General features: G+C 43.6%; 1 protein-coding gene across 5 annotated transcripts in view; it reads right to left on the bottom strand.

Moving 5' to 3' along the window:
• The window catches only part of ogdha (oxoglutarate dehydrogenase a), a 57,256-nt gene that overhangs the window by 30,892 nt on the left and 5,277 nt on the right, over nucleotides 1-21,087 (bottom strand). For 2 of the 5 annotated variants that reach the window (XM_067395307.1, XM_067395308.1), the window contains exons 2-4: nucleotides 19,834-20,242; nucleotides 6,978-7,166; nucleotides 5,461-5,563 (exon numbers count right to left, since the gene is read on the bottom strand). In XM_067395307.1, coding sequence (XP_067251408.1) covers nucleotides 5,461-5,563; nucleotides 6,978-7,166; nucleotides 19,834-20,058 — 517 coding nt within the window. In that variant the 5' untranslated portion in view covers nucleotides 20,059-20,242. Of the gene's footprint in view, nucleotides 1-5,460; nucleotides 5,564-5,887; nucleotides 5,982-6,977; nucleotides 7,167-19,833; nucleotides 20,243-21,087 lie in introns of those variants that run through there. The other 3 variants (XM_067395311.1, XM_067395312.1, XM_067395310.1) reach the window with 2 other exon arrangements.

Below are 21,087 nucleotides of genomic sequence, written 5' to 3'. Positions count from 1 at the left end.
CATAAGTTGAATACGGAAGGCGGTCGGTGGAAGCTAGATATTTTACTTTATAACTTTTTAAATATATTTTTCTTACTCAAACGCTTCGTTTCAGAAGGCCCTTTTTAACCCCACGGAGCCGTGTGGCGTATGTATATGATGGATGGATGCACTTTCTTGAGCTTTATACTCGTTTGTCCCATTCACTGCCATTATAAAGCTTGGATGTGTCAGGATATTTATTAATATAACTCTGATTGTGTTCATCAGAAAGAAGAAAGTCAAATACGCCTAGGATAGCTTGAGGGTGAGTAAAGTTGGGGTAATTTTCATTGTAAAGTGAAGAAGATTAAGGAAAATAGTCAGACACCGTGGTATAACTGAGGCACTCATTTCCTCAAGACAGCTGCCCGAAAAATGGAGCGCAGCTGGAAGAAAACAAAATTAGAGTTTTTTTGCATTTCATGAAAAGACAGTGTTACTGAATACAGAAAGGCCTTAAAAACGGCTAGATCTGCTAGATCTACTTTTCGATCCACTTAGGCCACATGACCATATCTGATTTATTTGGACGACGTGCTTGCATTTCTTTTAAAAGTGACCTGTATCGGACATCTCCTTTTTACACTGCACTTGGCGAAACGTGCCAAAAATAGCCTATATGACATCACAAATCAATTTCAATGGTACACTGAGCTTAATTCATTGACATGAATTCATACAGAAACCCTTTTAATGCAATAGTTACATCCCTATATAAAAATAATACAAATTCTTAATGACATATGCAGCTCCGCTGTAAGCGTGCAAATTGAACAATACTCGGAGACAGGTAGATATTCACAGCTTCATGGGCTCGAACCTGCCATCCTATACTCAATGGGTGTGCTCTTTGATACCAATCTTAAGATTAAGGTACGTTAGAGAAAGAGAGAGAGAGAGAGAGAGAGAGAGAGAGAGAGAGAGAGAGAGAGAGAGAGAGAGAGAGAGAGAGAGAGAGAGAGAGAGAGAGAGAGAGAGAGAGAGAGAGAGAGAGAGAGAGAGAGAGAGAGAGAGAGAGAGAGAGAGAGAAAGAGTGAGTCACCCCTAGCAACTTGTTTAAACAACACACAGGGCAATGGCTAAACATTCTGAAGTGTGGTTACTGGTTACATTTCACAAAACTAGATGCACTGAGACAACGCTATTTGGAATATGTCATTAAAAACGTGCTTAGTCCAGTCTGTATATGATCTATGATCCATGAATACTAAATATTGTCACAGTCATATTTTCTATGTGTTGTTAGTGAAACTCCAGCTCTGAAAGCATCGTGGGGAAAATGAAACAACACTTTTGTGCTACTGTGCTGAGGAAGCATACGCTCACAGCACATCTGAATGCAACGCTAAACAGCAGAGATAAAGAACAGTGCGAGAAACAGTCTTTTGTGGCATTTGTAATGCGTACTACAGCTCACACATAATAGTTTATTTTGTCTAGTGTGTAAAATTTCTAAATAAATAAAAAAAAAAGTTGAAATTGAGAGCTTTGGACTTCTTTTCTTTTTTTTTTTTTTCTTCACTGAAATAAATGTTTTTGTTATTAAGTACTGAAAAAAGGTACCGTTGGGTACCAGCGCCGAATTTCAGGTACAGATACTGGTACAGTTTAAAATGTGAACGGTACCCAACCCTACAGTTGATAATACCTAGAATATCAAAATCGACTGCATGCAGTTGATCCTTTACCTATTTATCACCCAAACTCTGGTCTTTCTAGCCTTGTTTAGGAAGTAAACACTCTGTCAGTTTAAATCTAATAACATGTTATAATGATATAATGATCATAACATTATAATGAGAACACGATTATAATAGAATGTTGTAAATTCTTTGTGCTTTAAGCCGGGCACACATTTAACGACTAGCTAAAACATTCTAAGACTTTGATCAACATACAGCGATTGTTTCCTGCGACTGAAGCAGATTTATATACATTCACGTCCTTTTGTGCAGATGTAAGTTGTCAGATTACTTTTATGTTGTCTATATCTGATTAATCTCATATAGGACATGTTTGTTTGAGTTTAATAACCAGCTAAAGTGCTGCAGTTTACCGACCTGTTCATTCACTCTTCAATTTCAGCTCAAATGCAATACCCTTATTGACTGTAACTGGGTTATTTGATACATATTTATATATTCCTTTCAGATATTTCTTTTTCAAAAACATTGATATTATTAATAATGCAGCAATGTTATTTTGTTCTCATCATATATATTTTTTAACAGTAGACCTGTTTTATTTAAAGTTGTTCCCGTTATGGCTTCGAGAACGCGCAGTGATGACAAATCACTTTGATCGTGCAAGCAGCGCCAATCTGCAATATAGACAGCAATACAAGAACAGGATTGTAATAGAATGTTGGGAATTTTTCATGCTTTAGTTTCCCATGTATCAGCGTTGTTGTTATGGGTAGATCGCACCCACAATAGGAGTTACCCTTTCAAACTAGCACGGTCAAGTTCACGTGCGTATTCGTGTCCTTTCGTGCAGAAGTTGTAATCAGTATTATTTTTTCTAGTCATATGTTCATGTTTTCATGTAATATTTTTATTGGTCAACATTAATTTTCATAACAGTCTTAAAATATTTTTGTTATCTCAATGATGGACACGCCCCGCCCATCACACACACCACGCCCCCTGAGTACTCGTTTTTTTTAAACTATTTTCATGAAATGGAGCAAAAACAGACATTATTGTGTCAAGTGTTAAATAACTTAATATCAACTTGTATATTGGACTACAATAAGATCAGTAAATCTCACATTTGCAATCATGCCAATACTCGGAGAAACAGGAGTATACTCGTGTGATATTTCTTAACTTACATATTAGGCTTGCTGAGATTTACGGTGATACCAGTGTTCAGCCGCAACACCGGTTACATGACTTGAACACTTCACTTGCCCACTGTGACCTTGGCACCACCACCCACCGTCGTTTTGATTTTTTTATAGTAATACAAATAATTTAGTTTGTTAGAGAACAGAAACAGTTAAAAACTGAATGTGTCTGCTCAATTCAGCGTGAGCCAAACGAGAGTCGCAGCACAGATCAGCAGCAGGAGTCAGATTTCACCTCACTTCGCTCCTTTTCGCCTCATGTCTCTAAATGACAAGATGACAGATGATTTGGTTGCAAAGCAAAATGTAGTCCGCCGTGCATGTCTTTTGCACTTGCTCTGCTGACTGAAGCAAAGTCTTTGAATGAAGGCATGAAAAGCAGCCGATTGCAGTACGAAACATAACTGTTGTTCAGTGTAGATGCATTTTGGGAGTTGTACTTTTTGTTCCGATTGTATTATAGTTCTATTCAGGAGAATCGATCGGGTTACTCACACCGATGCGCCTAAATATTTCTTCACACTCGCATGCAGTTATTTTTTAGGTGCAAATGCGAGCAAAATGGTCCCACTGTAGAGCCCTGCTATATACTATTGTCTTTTTAGGGCTGCTTCATGGCAGAATTGAATTCTCTTTGCATCACTGAATTGTTATTTTCCTGTTTATCACTGTAAAGCTGCTTTGAAACAATATGCATTGTATAAAGCGCTATATAAATAAGGGGATTTGACCTGACCTCCTACTACATGCACAAATTGGTAGGCAGGGATAAAGAGGCAATGATAAAGAAATAGGTGTTAGGTCTTTCATCACACTATGACGTCATACTGAGACAAAATCCGAAAAGAGTCGGTTTGGCAGCTTGGTTTCAGTAAAAACTGTTTTTGGACTAACACGGAAGATTTGAATTCTGAAACTTACAGGATTTTTTTTATAGTGTAATGACCTCTTATATGTCAAAAGTTCAAGGAAAGTTTGATTTCTCAATTCATGACCCCTTTAAGCAAATTCATTCAACAAAATAATATTTCAACTAAAAGATAAAGCCCCTGCCATTATAGAATGTTGCTATGCAACAGAAACAATAATGATATGGTGAACAGGTGTTTTATCTGTTACGGTATCATAGACCTTAGAGCGACTAGAATTCTTATCGACCAATCAAAAGCCAGAACTGCTTGTTTTATAAGTCTGAATGTGTCCCAAATTTCATTTGACACAAAAGAAATGTAGGTTTATACAGAAACAGTCTGTTCAGTGTACTTTCAGGTCCTAGGTGTCATGTAATTTCAAATAATTTCTGAATCCGAATGCTCAACTCTCAGTGTTAAGTAAATCATACTTAACACTATATAGTAACTAATGGCAGGATATAGGCTGTGCTCACACAGCAAAAGAATAAGGTTATCAGTCCTATATTTTGTGCTTAATACGGTTGTGTTCATCCATTTAGTTTTTTTGTATGAGTGTCACATCCACATTCTATAACCTAACTAACACTCGCAATTTTTTAGGAAATCTTACAACTGCATTCTCGCCAAACTCCTGCTGTATGAACAAAAACACACTGGACTGTTGTTGTCCATGTCAAATAATACGAGAGGCATTATTTGACGTGGGCGTCAACTGTCCAGTGAGGTTCCGCATTAAATGGCAGGGCCATGCAGACATGCTTTTGCGGTCTCGCAGAATTATTAAGAATAAATTGTCAAGGAACCTGCTAGAGAATTACTTGAGAATTGATGCTACAGGCCAATATTAACAAAAAAAACAAAAAACTAAAATATAAGATAAAAAACTCTTTCAAAAAGGGCATGTATCTAGTCAGAAGCCAAAAGGGCAGGTACTTGAGCACCACTTGGGGTCTATTGGTGCACGTGCCAGCTGAATGGTATAATAATGTTAATTTAAGTTCTGTGATAATCATAAGTGGTTTAGTTTACTTACAGAGACAGAAAAAGATCCACCAGAACCATGGAGAGCATGGTGAGCACACCTCAAATGCACTCTCTACACTTGGTTACAAAGAATTTAAAGCTGTTACTGGTTATTTGAAATATCTGATGGATGAACTCCCACCTTTATTGGACTGAATAATGTGCTGTCAATTGTGATAAAAATTTTCGGTGTAATGGACATTGCCATCTTTGATAACGTTGCTATGGTTACCAAACAGTGTGCAGAAATAGAAAGTAGTGTGCATGTAACTGCAAGTTCAAAACGCATGAGCAAGCCAAGTCTCTACAAAGACCGATCAAGTAAGTTGAATGGGGCAAAGCACGTCTTTCAAGACTTCCAGCCACCTCAAGCATGATACTGTACAGAAAGGGGCAGAGCAGCCAATTTTAGATTGATGGACAGGCTTCACACTTTTGTGAAAGCCAAATACAGCGCTACTGCCCTTCATCACAGCAAATCCAGAATCACAACAATCAGTAAAAAAAAAGTCTAAAACTGCATTCCAGAAAAGTTTAACACACTACCCATCATTTTGAATAAATTATGAAGATGAAATTGAAATTCAAATCACCAACTGTCATGGAAAGCAGTTTTAACCATTTATGGTTTGGAGGACATTCATAATTCCTCACCGAGTTTATCCGATGACGTAATAATGTCGGTGGGAACACATGAATCCAGATCAGCATCCATAATCCCAAGAGGGTCCAGCTGAGCCACATGGTGACCACGTATCTACAGGAGACAAGAGGTCCCCCCACAAGCATGGGAGCCGAACGCAAAACCACCCACAAGGAAAAGATAGAGAAGGGGGAGAAAGAAGGGATAGAAGAGGAAGTGTAGCAAGAGAACAAGAAGATTGACATGATGTAGGAAGTGTCGAAGATGAAATTAAGTGTCGGGTGCAGAGGGGGATGAGGTATAAGAGTTGAAAAACAGGAGTAAGTGTGAAATGGGAGAAAGAGGGACAGATAAAGGGAAGGGGAAAGTGACAATCACACAAAACAGGCTCATTAATATTGGTCTGTTGATCTGTGGAAGACAGAAAACATTTCTCACCAACATGCTGGAACCCAGTAGCTACTGGGGTCTCGTCAAAATTTACACAACTGATGCCAAGTGGGTCAAGGTTTGCATTGTGATGCCCCATTACCTGGAAACAAGGCAACACAGTCACAAGACATGAGGAGTTCACCAAGCAGATCCCAAGACTGTGAAATCGAGCCCATTCTTCCACAGTGTCACAAATGTAAGATGCAAAACGATGCAATCAAAACAAGGAATTGCAAAATTTGGTATTTGAAACCAAATGGGACTATTTGCTAGAGGTCGACCGATATATCAATTTTACAGATTAACTGGCACCGATAGTTGCTTTATGGAACTCTCATTATCAGGTAAATGAATGCTGATAGTTGCTGAATCCAATATATATCATTTGACACTGGTAGTAGGTCGCAATGCATGGTTTAACTTGTGGTCACTGTCAGAATATTTTCATTTAAGCCTATGATAATTATAAATAAAATAATTTTTACTATTAAGACACCTCCCCCCAGCCCACCTTAACTTTTTGAATTTGATAATCCAGCCCTCTAATGAAGCTAATTGAATATCCCTGAAGTTCACTTTATGTGGTGCAATAAATCAAAGTCAAGGATTAATTAATTTGCCTTTTTCTCATCTCCTTTAAATGTACATAATTTTTATATTTCAATTGTTAATAAAAAAACAAAAAATAAAAAATAAAAAACTGTGAAACACAGCTTTTCAAAATTCTAAACATTTTCATGGTTAAGTCATTCATTTTGTATTAAAGTTGAAAGTTTTCATTCGTATTACTGATTTCAGAAACTATCGACTGATCAATTAGTTATTTGCCAGATTTTCCAGTTATTGTTATCAGCAAACTCAAAAATCGGTCGACCCCTACAATCTGCTTAGTGAATATTCTCCTGTGACCTCAAATAGCGTCAAAAGAATCCATTTTGATTTCAATTTTTTATTCAAAATGAACACTAAATGCATAGATCTCTTACCTTGTTAAAGGTTCAAGCTGCAAACTCATTAAAGGCAGCACTGAAATATCAATTCCAAGCCAATATTTTTAAAGAAACAAATACACAGGGTTTTTCAAATTTCTGTGTACCTGATAGGCCCTGATGAGGGACTGGACTGCCAAATGGTCTTCCACCAGTTTCTCCACATTCGGCTGGGCCCCCACCAGAGACTGGGCCTGAGTAAGTCCGGCCAGACTCACTCCCAGTGGAGGAGGACTCTGGTAGGCTGTACCTGGAGGAGCACCAGCATTAGCATTCCTGAAGAAAATGTCCCAAGACTAAAAAAACAGAAAAAAAGAATCAGGATTTAGACTGTAGGTAGACAATTAAGTTGCACTCAATGGCTAAACAGACATACTGAATTGGATATGATATAACTGAATCATTTTGAACAAGATCTAATGAAGTAAACAAGAATGAATCCTATAACATGGTACATAAGTCTGGAGTCTGATCCATAGTGACTGTCCTTTTCCAACAGGTTTTAAAACTTTGTGAAGAAAACACTCTGTAACAAAACTCTTGGTTTATTTTCACCAAAGTAAACATCTGTGAAATAAATGAAGGGATGTATTTTGTTTATGAATATGAACCATCTACAAAACATGTTGGATAATGGTGGTGCTGGCTAAGGTAAGCATCACTACATTTCTATGAGTAACTCATCCAGCACTACTTGTGCTACAGATACAGACTTTAAACCATGTGGTCTGAGAAAACTAGAAACAGCTGGATTAATACTACATATAAAAGACCTTTGTACCATTAAAACATCCTGCAAGTTTCATGGTTTAAAATGACCTCCTCATAAACAAAGAATTTATTTAATCAAGCTCCAAAAATGGCTCATTTTAATATTGCGGGATCTGTGTTATCACCCAGGCAAACATATTTGCACACGACTGCCTCCAGAGCTAAACACAGACAAATAGTTATACACCATTGCACCATAGCTGCATCACAAACTCTAAGTAAATGATTTCATAATGTTTTGTCTAAACTACGGTTTTAGTTGGATGTTTTCAAAACACTTCCTTTCTTGCAATCACAAGTGGCCATAGATTCCTGTGCAATGACGTTAACTAGGGCTGCATGATATTGGAAAAGCCTGACATTTTCTGCAATATATATTGCAATAGCTCTATTTGGAAAGAATTATATTCATTCTAGAATGACTGAGGTGATTTTGTAGGGGAGTGAATCTGCATAGAAAAACAAATTACAAGCATATAGTTAAATACAATAGAACAAACAGTGCTTTGTTTTTCAGGTAAAGACTGACAGAAATTGAATTATGGAAAATAACACTGCAATTAAATATACTGTATAAACTAAATATAATTAAATATAATTAACTGTTAAAGCTACAAAACTGATTGTATTTTTCTTTTGTTGTTTGATTAACATTAATGGCAAAACGGCAGCACCCTTACAAAAAAGAAATGCAGTATATTGAAATACAATGGCAGTAAAACTGCAGTACAAAGTAGTATAACTGCAGTATAATTAAGTACAACCATAGATTTGCAGTATAATCACAGTACAACTGCAGTACATTGAAGTTCAACAGCAGTAAAACTGCAGTTGTACTGCAGCTATACTGCAATATTGCATTTTTTTTTTCAAAAAATTGCAGTTTTCTATATGTAAAAACTAAGGGCTTAAATACACAAGAGGCTTGTTTGAGATAAACTACATTAGCCTGCTACTGGCTGGCGAGATTTGCCGGTTGCAGGCAGGGGAGGAGTACAGAGACGGCCGTTAGGTCGGACACTTTGTGCTTTCCATAGTGTGCTGAACCACGTCATTCATGGCAGACCACACGATTTTTCATTGATTGTAACCAAAGAAATGGATGCGTTTGAAATTACCATGTTTACAATATCTGATATTCAATATCAAGATTGGTTAAATACAGGAACTTGTCTAAGAAAAAAACACAACAAACGTCTTCCTGGTCATCACAGAATCTGACCAATGAGAATAAAGTGTGTCATCATCAAGGCTTTCGCAGCAGATTTTGAGCAACTGCAGCATCTGACCTTGGTGGCTGGTCTCGTTTTATTGTCTCAAAGATAATAAAACAATTTCTAAACAATATTTCATAGAACTTTACATTTATGCCAGGAAAGCCATTCAGTGTACACAGCTCATTAGTTAGCTAGAAAGAAAGGAAAAAAAAAAAAAAAAAAAAAACCTCTAAAAAGGAGTATTTTGATAAACGTATGTGCCATATTACATATTCATTATATTTTTGCTTAACCTATTAGTGATGACAAATTAGTTCTGGGTGGTATGACCAAAAATCTGTATCACAGTATTTAAGACTCTGGCGGTTTCACTGTCTATTAGGGTGTTTTTTTCTTTTCATTACTGGACCATTATGTAACATTTTAGTGGCTTTCAAAAACACTACTTAGAGAAAGTACTTTTAAAAAAAAAGGTGTTAATCAAATGTAGTTAATCTTTTAAAATGTAATCAAATGAAAATGTATTTTTTTGGCAAGTTCAGTGTTTAAATTTAAACGTATGAAAACTTGTGTTCCCATTCAGTCAGTCACGTTCGACGTACGTCGGACAGACCGACGAATAGGAATCTCGCCAGAGAGGCCAATCTACTTCGAGTGTAACTAAACGAGCCAATGCACATTGGCATGCAATCATCTGCATCAGCTGCTCGCCTCGCAGCGTGGGTATATAATGAGCAGCAGGTGCGTTGCATCTTCAGCTTTTCGCTTCGGAGCCGAACTACTGAGCAAACACGGTGGTTTCTACGAGCGAGTGTTTGAAGAACGGACTTCAACGAGCCAGCTCTCTCTCTGACTGCTCTTCTCGTCCGGTGCAGGAGGAACAGCACAGCAGCTAAAAGCTGTGTATCAGCGTGAAGGCCGTTTTCACGGCTGGTAACAGTGCGCTTTAAGAGCGCTAAAAAGCTGTTCTTACAGTTGGTAAGAGCAGCGTCTGCAAGGAGAGTGCACACGACAGGCTGCACATTCCCTATCTGTGCTGCAGCGGCTTTCCCCTGCGTGCTTCGGCACTGAGAGAGTTAGTCCCTGAAAGAGCTTACACGAGTAGTTCGCGTCTTTTTAAAGATGTCGTTTTACTTGTGTGCTGCTGGATGCGGCCCTTACCTGGCGCCTCGGGATGGTCACCAACGCTGTATCGCGTGCTTGGGCTTAAGGCACACTGAGGCGGCGTTTGTGGACGAGTCATCTACCCATTGTGGGAAGATGACCGTCGCGGAGTTGCGGTCTAGACTCCAGTTCCTGCAAAGGGGCCGAGTCCCAGTGCTGCTGCCTCGTTCAAATCCTCCTCAGAGGGTTGCTTCGGGCGGCGGCACTGGTGACCTGAGGATCACGGTGAGCGTGTTTCCTTCGGGGAACCAACACCCTAGGAACCCTCATCCCTCCTGCACTCCAGAGCCAGTAGAGCTGCCGGGGGAGCGCGGTGGACCACCCCAGAGGTGTGTACCATCCGTGTCCTTCGGAGCTCCCCAAGACGACCAGATGTCGATCGCTGCATCGGAGGGTGAGCCTGACGCTTCTGGGGATGACGATTCGGCGCAGCTGCCTCCCTCCAGAGTGACAACTGTGCCCGATTCAGACCCGGAAATGATGGCTATGCTTTCCCGGGCCGCCAACAGGGTCGGGCTCGTGTGGAATCCTCCACCGTGCCCCGAACCCTCGAGGTTGGACGATTGGTATCTCGGGGTGGCAAGGGCTGGTTCTCAGCCCCCCACCCCAGTGCCTTTCTTCCCGGAGGTGCATGAAGAGCTCACTGGCACGTGGACGGCACCTTTTACTGCCCAAAACCGTGTCGGTGGGTCCTCCTCCCTCACCACCCTTGACGGCGGGGCAGCGAAGGGTTATACGCGCATACCCCCTGTGGAACGGACCGTTGCTATGCAACTGTGCCCTAACTCCACCTGGCGGGGGGAGCCGTCTCTCCCTTCCCGGGCCTGTAAGCACTCGTCGGATCTTACCGGCAAGGCTTACCAGGCCTGTGGGGAAGCTGCCTCTGCCCTACACGCTATGGCATTGTTGCAGGTCCATCAGGCCAAGGCACTGAAGGATCTGCACAAGGGTGGTCATGACCCACAAGTTCTTCAGGAACTTCGTGCCGCGACGAAGGTTACGACGCGGTCAGTGGGTCGTGCGATGTCCACACTTGTGGTCCAGGAGCGCCATCTCTGGCTGTGTCTCGCGGACATGAGGGATACCAACAAGGTCAGGTTTCTTAATTCCCGTGTCCCAGACTGGCCTCTTCGGCGACGCGGTCGAGAACTTTGCCCAACAGTTCTCGACTGTACAGAAGCAGTCTGAGGCCATCAGTCACATCCTGCCGAGGCGGTCAGCTGCTGCTCCACCACCGCCCGCAGCACCTCAGACTGCTCGTCGCCGAGGGCGCCCCCCTGCGGCCGCCCCCCGCGCCCCAGCAGCAGCAGCCTCCAGCTAAGTGGCGCCGTGGAGCCGGTCGTGGTCGGAGCGCCCAGCCCGTCCCGCCACCCCCCAAGAAGAAGGGTGGCAAGGCCAAGTCCAAGCGGCCCGGAGATGGAGGGGACTGCTCTACAGGAGGTGGTGACCGCACCGTTCCTTCCCCCGGAGGAGGGCCGGGTGGAGAATCTTTTGTCTCCTCTTTTTGTTCCGCCGTTCCCCAAATTCTCAATAAAAGAGCAGTTTCCTCTATCTCCGGGTCCGAAGAGGGCTCGGAGAGCAGTGGGAGGGCAAGAACCTCACCACTCTCATCCCCCTCTTCTGTCGCCAGCGGACTGCAGCGAGCAGCAGGCAGTCAAAGCCTCGACTGATCCCTCTGTCCACCCGTGGAAGCAGGTAAGTGTTGCACAGCACACTCTGACGCCGCTTCGGGCCGCCTCGCAGAGAGAGCCTCCCGGGCCGCGTCCCTGCGTTCCACCTCGCTGCCCCGCTGCAGGTGCGCCTGTGGTTCCTCTGGTCCCGCTGGTACGGTCTCTGGGGGCCTGGTTAGCGCTCACCAGTCCGTCCCGCTGGCTCATTCGGACCATCAGGCTCGGCTACGCGATTCAGTTCGCCCGGCGTCCCCCCAGGTTCAGGGGTGTCCACTTCACTGTAGTGAAAGATGTCGATGCCCCTGTCTTGCGTCAAAGATCGCAGTCCTACTGGCGAAGGATGCGATAGAGCCGGTCCCTCCAGCAGATATGAGGTCAGGGTACTACAGTCCCTACTTCATTGTACCCAAGAAAAGTGGCGGGTTACAACCGATCCTGGATCTGCGGGTCTTGAATCAGAGCCTTCACAAGCTACCGTTCAAGATGCTCACGCAGAAAACGCATTTTCGAATGCATCCATGCCCGGGATTGGTTTGCAGCGATCGACCTGAAGGACGTGTACTTTCATGTCTCGATCCTTCCGCGGCACAGGCCTTTCCTGCGGTTCGCGTTCGAAGGTCGGGCATATCAGTACAGAGTCCTACCCTTCGGGCTGGCCCTGTCTCCCCGCGTCTTCACGAAAGTTGTGGAGGGAGCCCTTGTTCCCATGAGAGAACAGGGTGTTCGCATTCTCAATTATCTCGACGACTGGCTCATTCTAGCACAGTCCCGGGATCAGTTGTGCGAACAGGGATTTGGTGCTCAGACACCTCAGCCAGTTGGGGCTTCAGGTCAACTGGGAAAAGAGCAAACTCGCCCCGGTGCAGAGGATCTCTTTTCTCGGTATGGAGTTGGATTCGGTCGAGCAGATAGCATGCCTCACAGAGGAACGTGCTCGATCGGTGTTGAACTGCCTGAATACATTCAATGGCAGGACAGCGGTCCCACTGAAGTTCTTTCAGAGGCTCCTGGGGCATATGGCGGCTGTAACACCGCTCGGTCTGCTTCATATGAGACCGCTTCAGCACTGGCTTCACGGCCGAGTCCCGAGATGGGCGTGGCAACGCGGCACGTTCCGGGTGCCAATCATTCAGGAGTGCCGCCGAACCTTCAGTCCGTGGTCGGACCCCTTGTTTCTTCGGGCAGGAGTGCCCCTAGAACAGGTGTCCCGGCATGCTGTGGTGTTCACAGATGCTTCTGCCACCGGCTGGGGTGCCACGTACAACGGGCATGCAGTGTCAGGGATTTGGACGGGACCCTATCTGCATTGGCACATCAACTGCCTCGAGTTGCTGGCAGTACGTCTTGCTCTGAGCTGCCTCAAAGGCCTGCTACGGGGCAAGCATGTACTGGTCCGTACGGACAACACTGCGACCGTTGCGTACATCAACCGTCAAGGTGGTCTACGCTCCCGGCGCATGTCGCAACTTGCCCGCCATCTCCTCCTGTGGAGTCGGAAGCATCTGAGGTCGCTTCGCGCCATTCATGTCCCCGTGCTCAACCGTGTGGTTGACGAGCTATCACGAGCTGCACTGCCAGGAGAATGGTGACTCAACCCCCAGGTGGTTCAGCTGATCTGGAGAGAGTTCGGAGAGGCTCAGGTAGACCTGTTTGCCTCACCAGAAACCTCTCACTGCCAGTTGTTTTACTCTCTGACCGGGGGGGAACACTCGGGACAGACGCACTGGCACACAGCTGGCCCCGGGGCCTGCGCAAATATGCGTTTCCCCCAGTGAGCCTACTTGCACAGACTCTGTGTCTTGCTGGTTGCGCCTTACTGGCCCAATCGGACCTGGTTCCCAGAACTCTCACTCCTCGCGACAGCCCCTCCCTGGCCCATTCCTCTGAGGAAGGACCTGCTTTCTCAGAGATGGGGCACTCTTTGGCACCTGCGTCCAGACCTCTGGAAACTCCATGTCTGGTCCTTGGATGGGACGCAGAGGTTCTAGGTGACTTACCCCCCCGAGGTACTTAACACCATCACTTCGGCTCGTGCACTGTCTACGAGACGTGCTTACGCCTCGAAGTGGAACCTGTTCGTCGAGTGGTGCTCTTCTCGCCGAGAAGACCCCCGAAGATGCTCGATCGGTGTCGTGCTTTCCTTCTTGCAGCAAGGGTTGGAGCGTAGGCTGTCCCCCTCCACCCTCAAAGTCCATTCTCCTGCTATCTCCGCTTACCACGACCACATAGATGGCAAATATGTTGGTCAGCACGACCTGGTCGTCAGGTTCCTTAGGGGGGCGAGACTGTTAAATCCTCCTCGTCCCCCCTCCATACCCTCTTGGGACCTCGCTCTGGTGCTAAGAGCACTTCAGATTGCTCCCTTTGAGCCTTTGCAATCAGCAGACTTAAAGATTCTGTCTATGAAGACTTTGCTGCTGGTTGCATTGGCCTCCATCAAGAGGGTAGGGGACCTGCAGTCATTTTCAGTCAACGAATCGTGCCTGGACTTCGGGCCGGGTGATAGCCACATGGTACTAAGACACCGGCCTGGCTATGTGCTCAAGGTTCCTACCACTCCCTTCAGGGACCAGGTGGTGAGCCTGCAAGCACTGCCCTCGGAGGAGGCAGACCCAGCCCTGGCTTTGCTCTTTCCAGTTCGCGCCTTGCGACTGTACATAGACAGAATTCGAAGCTTCAGGACCTCAGACCAGCTCTTTGTCTGTTACGGAGGCCAGCAGAAGGGAAAGGCTGTCTCCAAGCAGAGGATGGCCCACTGGATAGTGGATGCCATCGCCCTGGCTTACCAAGCTCAGGGTTGCATGCTCACTCCACGAGAGGTGTAGCATCCTCCTGGGCGCTGGCTTGTGGCGCCTCGCTAACAGACATTTGTAGAGCTGCGGGCTGGGCGACACCCAACACGTTCGCTAGATACTATAGCCTTCGCGTCGAGCCGGTCTCCTTCCGTGTTCTCGCCTCAGGTCAGAGGCACGGAGAGGCCCCGGCTTAGTGTCGGCTTGCTGCGCTGCGTGCGCTTCTTGCTCCAGAGAGTCCCTACGGGCAGACCCTGTTGAGTCCTCCGATTACCCTTCGGCAGCCGACGTGGCGGAGCGTCCGGCGCCAGGCCTATACTCCGTTGCATCCCTGAGAACCGGATTTAGGCTGGGTTCCATATGTGTGACCCTACGGGGATCCCATTTGGCTTTCTCCACGGCTGCTCCTAAACGAAGCCCGTGTCTTTCCCTCTGGGAGAACCCATCTCTACCGAGTTGGAGTCACCCCAGTTCTTCCATATGTAGCACAGCCCTACAGAGTTAGTCCATATGTACTTCTCCACATAACTCCTTCGGGGAAGGATGTGGCTTCCGCAGCATTCCTTTCAAACGAAGGTTACGCTTTCCCAGCGTTATCCAATAGTCTCACTGAATGGGTTTGGGAACAACAGTGATCGACCCTCTCTGTGTGTTAGCCCTGTCCCACCGTCCGCAGGCAAGGGGGTTCAGGTGGCTTACAACAGAGCGCTGGAGGAGGGCAGCTCCTGTGGCGCTTTGGTAGGGATTCCTATTCGTCGGTCTGTCCGATGTACGTCGAACGTGACCGACTGAATGGGAACGTCTCGGTTACAAAAGGTAACCCTTGTTCCCTGAAGGAGGGAACGGAGACGTACGTCCCGTCGCCACAGTTGTTGTCCTGCTGTGCTGCCGCCTGCTTAGTTCGGCTCCTCAGCGAAAACCTGAAGATGCAACGCACCTGCTGCTCATTATATACCCACGCTGCGAGGCGAGCAGCTGATGCAGATGATTGCATGCCAATGTGCATTGGCTCGTTTAGTTACCCTCGAAGTAGATTGGCCTCTCTGGCGAGATTCCTATTCGTCGGTCTGTCCGACGTACGTCTCCGTTCCCTCCTTCAGGGAACGAGGGTTACCTTTGTAACCGAGACGATATTCCTTAAACTAATAATAATAATAATAATAATAATAATAATAATAATAATAATAATAATAATAGTAATAAAGTTTATTAAAACATTTAGAAGTACATTCTATTGTGCAATAGTAATATATTTCTTCCATATTTTCTTCAAGTTAAACCAAACCTTTATTTCGACGGGTTGTTGTGAAGACTTTTGAGTTTTTGATGATGATAATTTTATTAAATTTAATGGTGAAATGCTTGTGAAGAGACTCTTAGAGCTGCACTGCAGATGAAGTTCATGTGTTCATGTCCTCATTATAGTGAGAAGGTAGACGATGAAAACAACACGCGTTGCACATGCTTCAGATAGCCTATAGCTGCGTCTCATTTCAAAGGCTGCATCCTCCAGAGGTCGTATTTGATGGTTGCATACATCATCGAGCTGGTCATCTTTTAAGAAAAGTAACAGTTAAGATTGCAAAGTAAGAAAGAAATTATACTAGTTTACACCTCACAAGGAATAACAGTCAATTTTATAACGGTTACTTCTCTTAAATAAGACATCTTTGATGATGTTATGCAGCCTTCAAATGCAAGACTGTAGCCTCTGAAATGAGACGTAGCTTATGTGTGTAGTAGATGAAACAGTGGCACTCATTCACACAGAGACATGCAGTACATGCAGACTTCAGATTTACATAACAGTCTTATTGAACTTTGATATCAGACACCAGTTCATATCACAATTTGATTCATTGTACAGCCCTATGTTTGATTTTTGTCATCCAAAAATTGCCATTTTCTATGACATTCAAGGTTAAAGGTGGGGTAAGCCATATTTCAAAAACACTGTTTGGAAGTTAAGGCTGGAATACACTACACGATTTTTAAAATCTGAACAGATTTTTAAAACACTAGGCATCATACACTTGCCGACTTTGTAAATGGTTACAGAGAAAAGCTGGGCATCATACACTACCAGACTTTAAAATCGTTCAGAACACAAACAGAAAGACATGCTTGGTTGCTAGGAGACGCATGACAGACAGGTGAAACAAATGCAAGAGATGCGAGGCAAATGCTTTTGGAGATAGACAGGGGTGGGTAGACACAGTCAGTATGGACAGATTACAACAGGAGTTAGAGGTAAATTGTGTAGTTTTATGAATATCCAAGTTGTTACCTATAATGTAATCAATTATCATAATCAGTCGCTATGTACATTTAATGTAATATAATTAATAATTCTTCTGGCGTAAATGTATAATAGTGATGAATATTAACATATTTAATAATGAATGAATCCGGATTTGCCGCAGAATGTGGTTTGCTAACTCTCTCAAGACAAAGCTAACAGTACAGTACTTACTGAGGCAATTTTTCTATCATGGTGGAGCTCCACTTATTCTTCAGTGATTTTTTTATTGCGTTATGAAAAAGAATTATTTTAGTAAGAATTATTAAGTATTTTTCAACCTGGGAGCGACGTGAGCTGTATTGACCCGACTGTGTGACGAAACTGCCGCAAACAAATAGAAAACGGCAGATTCTGCATTTTCTCATTCATGAATGTCATGTGCGATCTCGCGGGCGCGGCTCCATCTAGCGGCTGTAAGCGGTATATTTTAGTGTCTCAACATGATCACCATGATTACTCGTCAGGCGCCAAGCTTGTGATTAGTGCGCTGAATGAGGTAAGTTTTTCCTTGTTACCCGATTTTGTACAGTAGTCTCATTTTTTTCTCGATCTTTTTGACTTTGCACCCTTGATTTGCATTGTTTGGGCAGCGTATGACTGTATCTTGTACTGTATTTATATAACAACACCACATATAGTGCACTGATGTGTATTCTAAAATCGGCTCACTATGTCTATGACCATGATATACTACGCAATTTTCCATGGAATCTGTCGGCTCAAATCTGCAGACTGGCTCTGACTTTTGTCAACTAGCGTCAACTTGTTCAGACTATAAATCGGGGGGAAAATCGGGGCAAAAATCGTGTAGTGTATTCCAGCCTTTAGTTGGACCGACACCAACAACAAACTTGTAGCCAATCAGCATTAGGGGGCGTATGACAGTCAAGGAGAAAGAATGAGCAAGAGGGAGATTTGAAGAAAGATTGCAGAAAGAGAAATGAGACCCAATACAAAAGAGCTCAAAAGAATATCACTGAAATTAAGGTTTATTACTGGGCAAGCGCTTTAGGACACACATTAATATTGAAAAAAAAAAAGCGGGCGGTCTGACAATAACCCGGTCACTCCCGAGATGTGTTGGCATCAGCGCATCTGTGCTTGAACTTGAAGTGAACAAAACTTTCTGCCGTGGTGGCGTTCACACTGAAGAGACATTCTGAAAAGGTCGTCATTCAGCATCATTCTGTTATTGCATGGATGTTAAGAGATTTCTTTTTGCAGTATAGCTAGTAATCCAACAGTTTTCGTTTTTATGTATTTTTGTCTTAGCCTATAGTTTTGAGGGACATGTTGTTGGCTATTTAATTTAGCCTATTTTTGTCTGTGTGATAGTTAGCATATTATTCTTTGTGACATTTTTTTCTCTGACATTTTTTAGGGTGTTGACAGCATCATAAGACAAATAAATAAAAATCTTGTATATACTATGCAACATTTTATATTTGTTATCCCCAATCACTCTTTCTGTAGGGGACGTTTAAATGCAAGATTCTGGAAACGGTCAAAATTTAGTGAGACCCATCAGGTCAGGAGAAAAAAGAAAAAAAAAAGAAAAGAAAAAAAATTCACTATATGCAGATAGCGGGTGAACACAAGAGTGAATTTTAGGTGGAAGCCTTGCGGGAGCGGGACGAAAAAAAAAACAGTCCCGCGCAGACCTATATTGGAGTGTCATTGAATGTCTGGAGCTGCTGTGCTGTTGGCAACTAATAACAAAAAACTCTTGTTTGTATTTACTCTTGTGTAATGTACGTTCATTTTTGTGCTTCCTTGTCGTTCGTTCATCATCTGTGCCTTATTTTTCATGAAGCATTATTTTGTTGTGCTTCTGCTATAATAAACAGACATCCACTCTCACCACTCTCAGGCAGAGCAATGAAGAGAGGGGTGGGTTTGTTTGGGTTGATTTCAAATGTCAACAATGTCCAACAGCATTTTTGAAACATCACTTTCCCCACCTTTAAACATTAAGTTCCATATGTGACTGGATTCTGTTGGCTCTGTCATCATAGGACACTGCATGGTATTTGTCATGTTAAAGAGAGTAAGTTGTGTGGGTTATTTATTGTTGTTCTTAAGTTATAACCACTAGAAAGAAGGGTATGCAGAAGTCCCCTCTCAAAACACTACACAGTGCTGTTCGTGGCAATTGAAAAGATACCATACTAGATCATAATATGCGCGAAATTGAAACCAGTATACCTGTTCATACAGCACTATGACAAATTTATTCAAACACACAAATGAAATACGAAAACTAAACATTAAAAGGAAGATATAAAAACTTCAACATTTCGAAGCGGCCGAAAAAAGGCAGACGAGGAGGACCAACTTCAGCCGACGGAGTGGAACACACTGAGAAAACTTAGTCGGCCGACAAAGAAAAACTGCCCGATGGCCGACCGTCGGCTTGGTGTGTTCCTGCCTCACTGAAAACAATTGGGGGGGTGGGGGAATTCAGATAAAAAAAAAAAACACAGCAATATTGCAACTGCTGTGGTGGTGGGGGGAATCAAAACACCATACCATCTTTTAAATGTACCATTCCTTCAGAACCTGAGAGAATATCTGATCTAGATGGCCACAATGTAAATGCCTGAGGGATAGGTGGAAATATCCATGCACAGGACAGTGAGCAAAACATTAACCCAAGATACTGTGGACCTTGTACTCCCTTTTGAACTAGGTGGTTATTATAATGGAAGTTTATTACATAAAACCTCATTAGAAGTGCAGAGGGTGAAAACAACTAATTGCCCATAATGAATCAGCATGTCCAGTCAGTATGTCCTGGAACAGGCACACTCCCGTGACTGCTCTAAAAATACAACCAGGGATCCCAGTAATGTGATCTTAGACACACAAGTTGCTATCCAGCATCTGTAGACAGATGGAAATTCAGTGTATACTTGGATTGAGATTTTTTTGGCATTTTTATGCAAATACCCAAGACCCAAAACTTTAGTTTGAGAATGGACAAGACAACAGAGACGTCTCTTCATTCTTTCTTCACATCATCCAACTGCATGCCCTCTGCCTCTTACCTTGTGCACACTTTTGGGATTCTCCAACCATGCATAGTACATCTCCTCGACATAGTTAGAGCTCGTTCCATTCAGAAACGGCTCTGCGGCCACCGGTGCCGTGTAGCACCTGAATGGCTGAAACGTCCTAGGGGTGGCTGCTGGCCTCTGCTGTGATAGATTTTTAGCAGTCTGTGAGGCCGTGATTGGCCGGAGCCGTGCCGCACAAGTCCTTAAGCGGTGCATCGCAGTCTATTGAATGAACACCACCCACACTCACAAGTTCCTAGATGTCCCCAGTGCCACAAAAGAAAGGAGAAGTGTCACCTCCTTCTTTAGCCCAAAACGGAAAATGTGTTTCAATTTCCTGTGGAAGAACGGTCACGTTCCAAACGCCCTTGACCTTTTACTCCTATTTGCGTTTTGCACTCTGGAAGAAAAATAGAAAAGTCAATCAGATGTGCAGTTTAACTCAGAAATTTAAAGACAAATAGACTTTATGGACAGGAGTATGCTGTTAGTAAGTTCCTGCCCTGGGTATGACATGGAGAAATTAGATTTTTAGTGCAAAAGCAAAACAAAAGTTGCGTCCCACATGACGCACTATACACTATGCACTTATACATTATGTACTTATGCACTATGTATTCATCCGTGTAGCATGTGAATTTTATAAGGTTATTTTGTCATTTAACATCGGAGTCTGATAGCCCCTCCCACTCCACAACGTAATTAAAGCTGTGACAGTGCATGAAGTGTCCAACATTCCACAATTATTTTTTTCCGTTAATTTAGTGCATCATCCGGGTATTTAAAGTGCACTTTTTCTTTTTGGAATTTTCAGTGTGAGCACACATACTTGCACTATTTATACTCAAAATGTCTTAGAATAGTGCATAAGTACACAAATTGGAACGCACCTAAACAGTTATAATCTAATATATAATTTAAAGCTGCAAGCAGAGATGAAAGGGCCCTCGCACCCATGCCACTGCCACCCGGTGGCTTAGGAAAAAAAAGAGCACATGGGCAATATGCAAGATTAGACTGACCAAATTATGTGATGTTGATCTGGTTAAATGTCCATAAGGAGCTAATCACAGTGTAAAACATGACATTTCCTGTTTCCTGCAGGTGGCACTCTAATAAAACGTGAAGTTTGGGGCAGATTGGTCATTGTATACCCGAGTTACAACAACTTCCTATTTCATGGCAAAACATCGAACTTTGTCAGGCCACCATGGAAACGCCCTTCAAGATTCAAGATCTTTGCAA

The sequence above is a fragment of the Chanodichthys erythropterus genome, chromosome 9, assembly GCF_024489055.1.
Source record: "Chanodichthys erythropterus isolate Z2021 chromosome 9, ASM2448905v1, whole genome shotgun sequence".
In the NCBI taxonomy this organism is placed as follows: domain Eukaryota; kingdom Metazoa; phylum Chordata; class Actinopteri; order Cypriniformes; family Xenocyprididae; genus Chanodichthys; species Chanodichthys erythropterus.
Note: the sequence above shows the minus strand (reverse complement) of the source record. Positions and strands in the feature narration are given on the sequence as shown.